Consider the following 12,497-nt stretch of genomic DNA (forward strand, 5'->3'; position numbering starts at 1 on the left):
ATTTACCAAGGAGTGAGCACTGATTGGCTGAAATGCAAGTCGGTCAAATAAACTGAAATAAGGGGGCAGTCTGGAGAGGCTTAGATACAAGGTAATTACAGAGGTAAATCTGGTATTATTATAACTGTGTTGGTTATGCAAAACTGGGGAATGGGTAATAAAGGGATTATCTATCTTTTTAAACAACAAAAATTCTGGTGTTGACTGCCCCTTTAACGAAAAACACCAAGAGAACAAATAAAATTTGATAATAAAAGTAAATTATAAAGTTGTTTATAATTGCATGCTCTGTCTGAATCATGAGAAAAAACAACTTTAACGTGTTTTTTTTTTTTTTATATTATATTATCTAAAATGTTTTAACATGCTTAACCACTGCTCTTTCATATGCAATATTTTTTGTTTGTCCCCTTAAAGGGACACTGAAGCGAAATTTTTTCTTTCATACATCAGATAGAGCATGCAATTTTAAGCAACTTTCTAATTTACTCCTATTATCAGATTTTCTTTGTTCTCTTGCTTTTTTTATATGAAAGAGAAGGCATCTAAGTTATTTTTTGGGTTCAGAACCATGGAAAGCACTTGTTTATTGGTGGATGAATTTATCCACCAATCAGCAAGAACAACCCAGGTTGTTCACCAAAAATGGGCCGGCATCTAAACTTACATTCTTGCATTTCAAATAAAGATACCAAGAGAATGAAGACAATTTGATAATAGGAGTAAATTAGAAAGTTGCTTAAAATTGCATGCTCTATCTGAATCCCGAAAGAAAAAAATTGGGTTCAGTGTCCCTTTAAGTGTACTATTACTAATGTCATCATCACAACAAAAAGAGTAACTTTCCATAACAACAAAAAAATAAAATAAAAAGAAATGAGACAAAACACACAGGAAATTTATTGCAACCCTTTCATACAAATCAGCACACCTTCCTCTTTCTTCTTTCACAGCTTGGCAATGCGTAAGTACACAGTAAGTTCAGCAAAAAAAGCATCAAGTGACTTTTGTTAAAGGCTTTAATATTAAAGATCACACACCCCAATAGGCTTTATTTCCTGCAGCATTAAAATAAAGAACACCTCTGGGCATGCAGTCCTCTGCCCAAACAGTAATGTATTTTTCAACACCAAAAAAAAAAAAAAAACAAACAAAAAAAATCCTCATCCACTTTTTTTTTTAGTCAGTGGAATGAAATTACGCAAAAAAATAAAAATGAAAAAGTCTAGTTGGGCGTTTTCAAGTAATTTTGGATCACTGTTGCTAGTTGAAGATGTCTGGGTGTGATAAAACATTTCAGTTTTTGCTAAATGCACTTGAAGTTCAAACATTTTCTGTAACCATGTAAATAGTTTGCTGAAGCAGCACTGAAGAACCTTAGGGTAAAATGTGGCGATATGCTACCCGATGGAAAAATGAAGGCTAGAAAAAGCAGTAGAGCTTAAGTATTAGAGATGAACCAATCACAAAGTGTTTTCAATCATGTTAGAGGAAAACATGTTAACTACTACCAGCAAGAACACATATTAAATATTTAAAGGCACACTAAACCTCCAAAAATTATTTCATGATTCAGGTAGAGAATACAATTTTAAATAACTTTCCAAATTACTTAGATTATCTAATTTGCTTCATTCTTTAGATATCCTTTGTTGAAGAAATAGCAATGCACATGGGTGAGCCAATCACACGAGGCCTCTATGTGCATCTACTAATCAGCAGCTACAGAGCATATCTAGATATGCTTTTTCAGCAAAGCATATCAAGAGAATGAAGCAAATTAGATAATAGAAGTAAATTCAAAAGTTGTTTAAAATGTCATGCTCTTTCTAAATCATGAAAGAAAAAAATTTGGGTTTCATGTCCCTTTAAGGAACATCAATTTATTTATTTCATGATTCAGATATAGCATTTTTGTTTTTAAGTTTACATTTGACTACTACTTTGTTTAATAGTATCCACTGTTGAAGGGCATACATAAGCATGGAACCTGCACCTGTCTTGAGCACTTTATGGATTTTCACAACAGTCTAGATTTTTGAGTTCTAGTCTTTGTAGAATGTGTAGCATTGCTGCAAAACTGCTGCTATATAGTGCACACAGCTGTGCCTACCTACTTGCTTCTTAAAGGACTCTAAGAAAATTAAGTCAATTTGTTTTTTTGTTTTTAAATTGTACACTCTTTCTGGATCATGAAAGAAAAATTTGGGGTTTCATGTTCCTTTATACAAAACTTTGTTAAAACCCTTCTATAATTATGTCCTTATCCATAAATATGATGTCTCATTTGTTGAGAAAAAGATCTATTTTACCAAATGCTTAGAAGGATAACCAAAAAAAATAATAATTAAAGATTGAAATACACTACAAGGCATGACATTTTAAGAGCAGGCAAAGGGTGAATCTACCATCACTACTGCCCCATTATTTTTAAAATGTGCATCTCTCTGTATATTCATGAACTGAAGTTTCCCACATCATCCTATTATAAATATGCATTTTATTTTTAACAGGCCTGTGGCATTCACACTATTTGTTATGATCTAAATGTCGAAGGAGATGGCCGCTCTCACGGCATTCGGCACTTTTCTGAGCCGCATTTATTCTTGTGAAAGTGAAACACACTAAGATCTGAGCATATCCATATCTTAGTGCGTTTCACTTTCAGAAGAATAAATGCCGGCTCCGAAAAGAGCCAAATGCAGTGATTGGCCTCTTTCTTCTGCATTCAGATCATAACAAATAATCTACAGATAAAAGCAGCATTAGTAAACTGGTTTGATAATGAGCTCTTTGTGTTGTTGTTGCATATTTATCATACCCACATTTAACATATATTCATAGTAAAACATCTGTCATAGTCCAGAATAAGATTTAGACTCACTGTGGAAACAGATGTGTTTACCTGCTAACAGTCCAATGTCTATACTAAAGTGGAAGGTGCTTACTTTTAAAGTAATGGATTATTAATTTTAGTATTGTGTTTTTTATGTTTTTTTATATTTATAAATAGCAACACTCAGCAGATTGATTATCGATTTAAATATTTATTAGAAGAAATAAATATAACAATGTTATGCCAATTAAAAAAAATATATATTCTTTAAATGTAGGTGTTAATTTAATCCCAGAGATCAAGCCTTACTTCCAGAACAATGATTCTTAACACACATGTAGCAAAGGTCTACAATTGCTGAATTTATCCGACCTCAGATGAGGCTGATCCAATGTATATGTTTCACTTTAATAGCTTATTTAGTAATGGTTTATTAAAGGGCCTTGCATGCAAGGTTATATTGTAATACTCATAAAATGAAAGAAACACTTGTAGTTTATGCTTTTAAATTAAGTAGCACAAACTCATCTGATCAGTCTATAGCTATTACTTGAGCTCTACTGCAACTGAAGTATTAATTAGCCTCAACTTGTGTAGTGTCTTCCTTGTCCAAAGCCAGACTGATTATATTGGTAACCTCCATGTTGAAAGTGCTGTTCAAATTGCCCTCCCTGGTTATAGCTTTGAGCTCCCCGACCACCCCAACCTCCACTCTGGCTGCCTCTTCCTCCACGGCCACCACGAGGTCCTCTGCCACCTCCACGATTGCCTCCTCTATCATTGTGGCCTCCATCTTGGTATCTATTGTCTTGTTGATATCCACTTCCAGAATAAGATGATGTCTGATAGCCACCATAGCCGCCTCCTCCTTGGTATCCTCCCCCACCTCCTTGATAACCCCCACCACCTTGGTACCCTCCACTGTTGCCCTGGTATCCACCTCCGCCTTGATATCCTCCTCCTCCTCCACCTCCACCTCCACCTTGGTAGCCACCAGTCTGAAATCCAGCATCTCTATAGCCACTGTCATGATAGGCGTTTCCGCCTGTTCCATCTGTCCATCCTCCTTGAACTTTGCCTCCTCTTCCTCCTCTACCTCCCTGGTCGTAGCTTCCACGCCCTCCTCCTCGGCCACCACTTTGTTCATAGCCCCCACGTCCACCACCATGATCATACCCACCACGCCCACCTCCTTGCTCATATCCCCCACGACCACCATAAGATTGTTCATATCCACCTCTTCCTCCACCTCTACCACCTTGTGGAGGGCCATCTTGTCTCTTCTGCCAAGGAGGCATCTCTGGAGGTGGAGCCTCTATTTCATTGGGTCTGCCACCGCGGTCAGGCACCCTGCCCATTAACACCTGCAATGAACAGATTAAAACAAAATTAGGGTTGTAACACAATTTATTTTGCCTAGTAGCACAACATAGAATGTTTTAAAGGCATACAAAACCTTTTTAGTAAGTAGTTAAATTGTTACTGACATTATTTACCAGTGATCTCCACAGAAAAATGTTGTCAGCTGGGAGGCATTATGAAGTAGCAGTGTTGCAGAAGTGTAATCCTTTGCAATATTATACCATTGCCTGTTATTTATAAATATTAATTAAGCTATCCTAAGCACAAATCAATTACAAAATTTAACATAAATTTACTAAATTATAATTTGTGCAAAAAACATTGGGGAAAAAAAAAATGTATTAGCTAATTTTAGCTTAATAACATAATTTATGTAAGAACTTACCTGATAAATTCATTTCTTTCATATTAGCAAGAGTCCATGAGCTAGTGACGTATGGGATATACATTCCTACCAGGAGGGGCAAAGTTTCCCCAAACCTCAAAATGCCTATAAATACACCCCTCACCACACCCACAAATCAGTTTAACGAATAGCCAAGAATTGGGGTGATAAGAAAAAAAGTGCGAAAGCATATAAATAAGGAATTGGAATAATTGTGCTTTATACAAAAAAATCATAACCACCACAAAAAGGGTGGGCCTCATGGACTCTTGCGAATATGAAAGAAATGAATTTATCAGGTAAGTTCTTACATAAATTATGTTTTTCATATTCGCAAGAGTCCATGAGCTAGTGACGTATGGGATAATGACTACCCAAGATGTGGATCTTTCCACGCAAGAGTCACTAGAGAGGGAGGGATAAAATAAAGACAGCCAATTCCTGCTGAAAATAATCCACACCCAAAATAATGCATCCACTGCCTCCGCCTGAGGATCCGGGATCTGGACAGATACCTGGGAAGTTTCTTGTTTAGATGAGAAGCCATCAGATCTATTTCTGGAAGTTCCCACATTTGAACAATCTGAAGAAATACCTCTGGGTGAAGAGACCATTCGCCCGGATGCAACGTTTGGCGACTGAGATAATCCGCTTCCCAATTGTCTATACCTGGGATATGAACCGCAGAGATTAGACAGGAGCTGGATTCCGCCCAAACCAGAATACGAGATACTTCTTTCATAGCCAAAGGACTGTGAGCCCCCCCCTGATGATTGATGTATGCCACAGTTGTGACATTGTCTGTCTGAAAACAAATGAACAATTCTATCTTCAGAAGAGGCCAAGACTGAAGAGCTCTGAAAATTGCACGAAGTTCCAAAATATTGATCGGTAATCTCACCTCCTGAGATTCCCAAACCCCTTGTGCCGTCAGAGACCCCCACACAGCTCCCCAACCTGTAAAACTTGCATCTGTTGAAATTACAGTCCAGGTCGGAAGAACAAAAGAAGCCCCCTGAACTAAACGATGGTGATCTGTCCACCACGTCAGAGAGTGTCGTACAATCGGTTTTTAAAAATATTAATTGAGATATCTTCGTGTAATCCCTGCACAATTGGTTCAGCATACAGAGCTGAAGAGGTCGCATGTGAAAACGAGCAAAGGGGATCGCGTCCGATGCAGCAGTCATAAGACCTAGAATTTCCATGCATAAGGCTACCGAAGGGAATGATTGTGACTGAAGGTTTCGACAAGCTGAAATCAATTTTAGACGTCTCTTGTCTGTCAAAGACAGAGTCAGGGACACTGAATCTATCTGGAAACCCAAAAGGTTACCCTTGACTGAGGAATCAATGAACTTTTTAGTGAATTGATCCTCCAACCATGATCTTGAAGAAACAACACAAGTCGATTCGTATGAGATTCTGCTAAATGTGAAGACTGAGCAAGTACCAAGATATCGTCCAAATAAGGAAATACCACAATACCCTGTTCTCTGATTACAGACAGAAGGGCACCGAGAACCTTTGTAAAAATTCTTGGAGCTGTAGCTAGGCCAAACGGCAGAGCCACAAACTGGTAATGCTTGTCCAGGAAAGAGAATCTCAGAAACTGATAGTGATCTGGATGAATCGGAATATGCAGATATGCATCCTGTAAATCTATTGTAGACATATAATGCCCTTGCTGAACAAAAGGCAGGATAGTCCTTATAGTTACCATTTTGAATGTTGGTATCCTCACATAACGATTCAATATTTTTAGATCCAGAACTGGTCTGAAGGAATTCTCCTTCTTTGGTACAATGAAGAGATTCGAATAAAACCCCCAGCCCCTGTTCCAGAACTGGAACTGGCATAATTACCCCAGCCAACTCTAGATCTGAAACACATTTCAGAAATGCTTGAGCTTTCACTGGGTTTACTGGGACACGGGAAAGAAAAATTCTCTTTGCAGGAGGTTTTATCTTGAAACCAATTCTGTACCCTTCTGAAACAATGTTCTGAATCCAAAGATTGTGAACAGAATTGATCCAAATTTCTTTGAAAAAACGTAATCTGCCCCCTACCAGCTGGGCTGGAATGAGGGCCGCACCTTCATGTGGACTTAGAAGCTGGCTTTGCTTTTCTAGAAGGCTTGGATTTATTCCAGACTGGAGATGGTTTCCAAACTGAAACTGCTCCTGAGGATGAAGGATCAGGCTTTTGTTCTTTGTTGAAACGAAAGGAACGAAAACGATTATTAGCCCTGTTTTTACCCTTAGATTTTTTATCCTGTGGTAAAAAAGTTCCTTTCCCTCCAGTAACAGTTGAGATAATAGAATCCAACTGAGAACCAAATAATTTATTACCCTGGAAAGAAAGGGAAAGTAGAGTCGATTTAGAAGACATATCAGCATTCCAAGTTTTAAGCCATAAAGCTCTTCTAGCTAAAATAGCTAGAGACATAAACCTGACATCAACTCTGATAATATCAAAAATGGCATCACAGATAAAATTATTAGCATGTTGAAGAAGAATAATAATATTATGAGAATCATGATCTGTTACTTGTTGCGCTAAAGTTTCCAACCAAAAAGTTGAAGCTGCAGCAACATCAGCCAATGATATAGCAGGTCTAAGAAGATTACCTGAACACAGATAAGCTTTTCTTAGAAAGGATTCAATTTTCCTGTCTAAAGGATCCTTAAAGGAAGTACCATCTGCCGTAGGAATAGTAGTACGTTTAGCAAGGGTAGAAATAGCCCCATCAACTTTAGGGATTTTGTCCCAAAACTCTAATCTGTCGGACGGTACAGGATATAATTGCTTAAAACGTTTAGAAGGAGTAAATGAATTACCCAAATTATTCCATTCTCTGGAAATTACGTCAGAAATAGCACCAGGAACAGGAAAAACTTCTGGAATAACCACAGGAGATTTAAAGACCTTGTCTAAACGTTTAGATTTAGTATCAAGAGGACCAGAATCCTCAATTTCTAATGCAATTAGGACTTCTTTAAGTAAAGAACGGATAAATTCCATTTTAAATAAATATGACGATTTATCAGCATCAACCTCTGAGACAGAATCCTCTGTATCAGAAGAATCATTAGAATCAGAATGATGATGTTCATTTAAAAATTCATCTGTATAAAGAGAAGTTTTAAAAGACTTTTTATGTTTACCAGAAGGAGGAATAACAGACATAGCCATCTTAATGAATTCAGAAACAAAATCTCTTATGTTATCAGGAACACTCTGAACATTAGATGTTGATGGAACTGCAACAGGTAATGGTACTTTACTAAAGGAAATATTTTCTGCATTAACAAGTTTGTCATAACATTTAATACAAACAACAGCTGGAGGAACAACTACCAAAAGTTTACAGCAGATACACTTAGCTTTGGTAGTTCCAGCACCAGGCAGCGATTTTCCAGTAGTATCTTCTGACTCAGTTGCAACGTGTGACATCTTGCAATATGTAATAGAAAAAACAACATATAAAGCAAAATTGATCAAATTCCTTAAATGACAGTTTCAGGAATGGGAAAAAATGCCAGTGAACAAGCTTCTAGCAACCAGAAGCAAAAATAACGAGACTTAAATAAAGTGGAGACAAAATTGACGCCCACATTATTTGGCACCTAAATGCTATTAGCGCCAAAAATGACGCCACATCCGGAACGCCGACATTTTTGGCGCGAAAAACTTAAAAATGACGCAACTTCCGGCGACACGTATGACGCCGGAAACAGGAAAAAAAAATTCGCGCCAACAATGACGCAATAAAATGAAGCATTTTCAGCCCCCGCGAGCCTAACAGCCCACAGGGAAGTCAAATTTTAAGGTAATATAAAAATTATATATTCAAATGCATTATCCCAAATATGAAACTGACTGTCTGAAATAAGGAAATGTTGAACATCCTGAGTCAAGGCAAATAAATGTTTGAATACATATATTTAGAACTTTATAAAAAAGTGCCCAACCATAGCTTTAAAGTGTCACAGAAAATAAGACTTACTTACCCCAGGACACTCATCTACATGTTGTAGAAAGCCAAATCAGTACTGAAACGAAAATCAGCAGAGGTAATGGTATATATATAAGAGTATATCGTCGATCTAAAAAAGGGAGGTAAGAGATTAATCTCTACGACCGATAACAGAGAACCTATGAAATAGACCCCGTAGAAGGAGATCATTGAATTCAAACAGGCAATACTCTCCTCACATCCCTCTGACATTCACTGCACGCTGAGAGGAAAACCGGGCTCCAACCTGCTGCGGGAGCGCATATCAATGTAGAATCTAGCACAAACTTACTTCACCACCTCCATAGGAGGCAAAGTTTGTAAAACTGATTTGTGGGTGTAGTGAGGGGTGTATTTATAGGCATTTTGAGGTTTGGGAAACTTTGCCCCTCCTGGTAGGAATGTATATCCCATACATCACTAGCTCATGGACTCTTGCTAATTACATGAAAGAAATTGTCTTTATTAGGCGAGTGGTCAGTAAAATCAGCCGGGTAGTATGACCATTAAAAAGGTCCTGGGAAGAAAACACAAACACACACAGAATGGCTATAATGAAGCCAGAAGAAGCTCAGTACAATGTGGGTGAAACGTGCATAGCTGTTTGATCTTGCGAGAGGGGATACAGCAGACCCTTGTTGAGGTGTGGAGCTGAGTATCCCATGCATACGTCAGTAGGGACAACCAGGGTTCCCTGACTATTGCAGTTGGATCCGTATCCATTGTCCGATTTATAACACAGATTAATAGCCAGGATGAAGACTGGGGGCAGACATTTCAAAACCTAAGGTTCTTTTTACATTCTGATGTGCAGTATCTGATATGGGCAATGGGCACTCTTTAACACATGTGGCACGACTTTTGCATTGATCTATTTATAATAGTGGTGTGATGTTAACAAGCAATTAATTATTGGTGATGATAATGGTATTCATTTGTTTATTAGAGTGGTGTGAAGATACACTAAGGCAATACTTTAATTTCAACGTTTGCTTTGATAATACCAGATAAGGCACAGGCTGCAAAATACCCTTTTGGCGACCTCCGCACAGGTGAATCGTCTGGTTATATTGACAATCTGCACTTATATATAATAAACATGATGTCCGGTTCTTATACCTAAGGACAAGGATCATATTCTGTGCTGCTGGGAGGAATGGAATGAACTTTTAATACCACATTTATCTTGCTGACAATATCAATCTGAGATGGAATCCTATTGTAATGAATTTGAATAGAGACTGTAGAAAACGGCCATGGATATCTTTATTGCAGAGTGTCACAGATCCACCTTTTTAGAAGTTGGCAAGTATTTTAAGGAGTACTGGATATCTTTATACTGAAGAGTGTATAATAAACAGACACACACACATACATACATATATATATATATATATATAAAATTAAATCCGATAGTAAGCACTCACTGGATTTAAGCACAGCAAATTTTTATTAAGCAGTGACGTTTCGGGGCATTCACCCCTTCTTCAGAAGAAGGGGTGAATGCCCCGAAACGTCACTGCTTAATAAAAATTTGCTGTGCTTAAATCCAGCGAGTGCTTACTATCGGATATAATTGATTATTAATCTTTGCACCCTGGTCTGAAGTTACTGTTGGCAAGTGAGAGTGCGCTACCTGGGTTCATTATATATATATATAAATATATATATATATATATATATATAATAAAATATATATATATATATATATATATATATATATATAATAAAAAATATATATATATATATATAAAATAATATATATATATATATATATATATATATATATATATAATAAAAAATATATATATATAAAATAATATATATATATATATATATATATATATATATATATAATAAAAAATATATATATATAAAATAATATATATATATATATATATATATATATATATATATATATATATATATATATATATATATATATATATATATATATATATATATATAGTAAAGTAGAACTGAATCCAACGGACGGCCTCCGTTGTTGAAAGTGATCCAAGAACAGCCGGCACACAGGAAATTTTTCAAACTCCGATTTATTCTTGTTGAAAAATTTCCTGTGTGCCGGCTGTTCTTGGATCACTTTCAACAACGGAGGCCGTCCGTTGGATTCAGTTCTACTTTACTGTATGTATTTACTCTGCCGAGCACCTGGTGGATGAATATCTGGCGAGTGCAGTTTCCCACGAACAATTTATATATATATATATATATATATATATATATATATATTTTATTATATATATATATATATATATATAATAAAATATATATATATATATATATATAATAAAATATATATATATATATATATATATAATAAAATATATATATATATATATATATATATAATAAAATATATATATATATATATAATAAAATATATATATATATATATATAATAAAATATATATATATATATAATAAAATATATATATATATAATAAAATATATATATATATATAATAAAATATATATATATATATATAATAAAATATATATATATATATATAATAAAATATATATATATATATAATAAAATATATATATAATAAAATATATATATATATATATAAATAATAAAATATATATATATATAATAAAATATATATATAATAAAATATATATATAAATTATATATATAATAATATATATATATATATATATATATATATATATATATAATAAAATATATATATATATATATATATATATACATATATAATAAAATATATAAATTAGAGTCAATGGGAAAGGCACTCCATATATATATATAATGTAGCAGCTTCCAGGGTGCACTTCAAAAATCATCAAATATGCGTATAGAAAAAAGGCACTCACTGGTTCAAAGTAAAATATAACATTTAATAGTTTAAGTTAAGAATGCAGGACGTTTCGGAGGCATTACACCTCCTTTCTCAAATGCATGATAGAAACAGTTTGAATATACAAAAAGCAGTATAACACATACAATACCCCATCACCTTAAATACCCCAGTGGCTTCTGATGGCGCCAAGCTGCAACCGCGGCTTGCATGGTGCAGAACCGGAAGTCATGTGGCCGGAAATTACGTCATCTACGTAAACCACGTGGTGACGCCGGTTACCATGGTGACAACTGTTTGTTGTCTTACGATATACACAGACAATGAGGAAGTGTCAATCAAATAGAATACAAGTACTTAACTTGAACACCGCAAAAAATCCTCTTGTCAATGTGCCATAGAATACTGCAGTGAGCCACAAATCAGAATGCCAACATATTAAAAACAACAAAGGTAATCGATCATAGGTGACCGAATGTAATATAAAAAAAAAAAAAAAAAAAAGATAGATGGATTTACACTTTGGATACCATAGCACCTAGGGGATTAAACACTATGCTGGATTTCTCGCCATTTTATATTGCGAGCTGATCTAACCTCTCTATATGGATTATAACTGTTCATTTTATCTTAGAATCATAAATCATATCCATTTTTCAATGACTTTTATAATATGACTTTTTATCACTTTTAGTTCATAAGTCCTCAGGCACTTTCTACCATATTCCAGGAGACACTGAGAATACACAAATTGACTGGTTGTGGACATGTGTGTATGTATTGTTTATTATCCAAGATCTGGGATGGTTGATGATGATTTTTCCCCATCTCTCATATATTTGATCATTGATGGTAATGTGGTATCGCATATATGTCCACCATCAGCTAAACAAACTTAGTGTTTAATTAAAAAAGTTACTGTATGTCCACCATTATCATGTTTTTTATATTACATTCGGTAACCTATGATCGATTACCTTTGTTGTTTTTAATATGTTGGCATTCTGATTTGTGGCTCACTGCAGTATTCTATGGCACTTTATGACATTG

At 35.1% G+C, this 12,497-nt stretch overlaps 1 protein-coding gene across 1 annotated transcript in view; it reads right to left on the minus strand.

Moving 5' to 3' along the window:
* Positions 1 to 877: 877 nt before the first annotated feature.
* FAM98A (family with sequence similarity 98 member A) overlaps positions 878 to 12,497 on the minus strand; it is a 77,753-nt gene continuing 66,133 nt past the window's right edge. The window contains exon 8 of the mRNA XM_053711868.1: positions 878 to 4,200. Coding sequence (XP_053567843.1) covers positions 3,421 to 4,200 — 780 coding nt within the window. The 3' untranslated portion in view covers positions 878 to 3,420. The remainder of the gene's footprint in view (positions 4,201 to 12,497) is intronic.

This window comes from Bombina bombina, chromosome 4 (assembly GCF_027579735.1).
Source record: "Bombina bombina isolate aBomBom1 chromosome 4, aBomBom1.pri, whole genome shotgun sequence".
Taxonomy (NCBI): domain Eukaryota; kingdom Metazoa; phylum Chordata; class Amphibia; order Anura; family Bombinatoridae; genus Bombina; species Bombina bombina.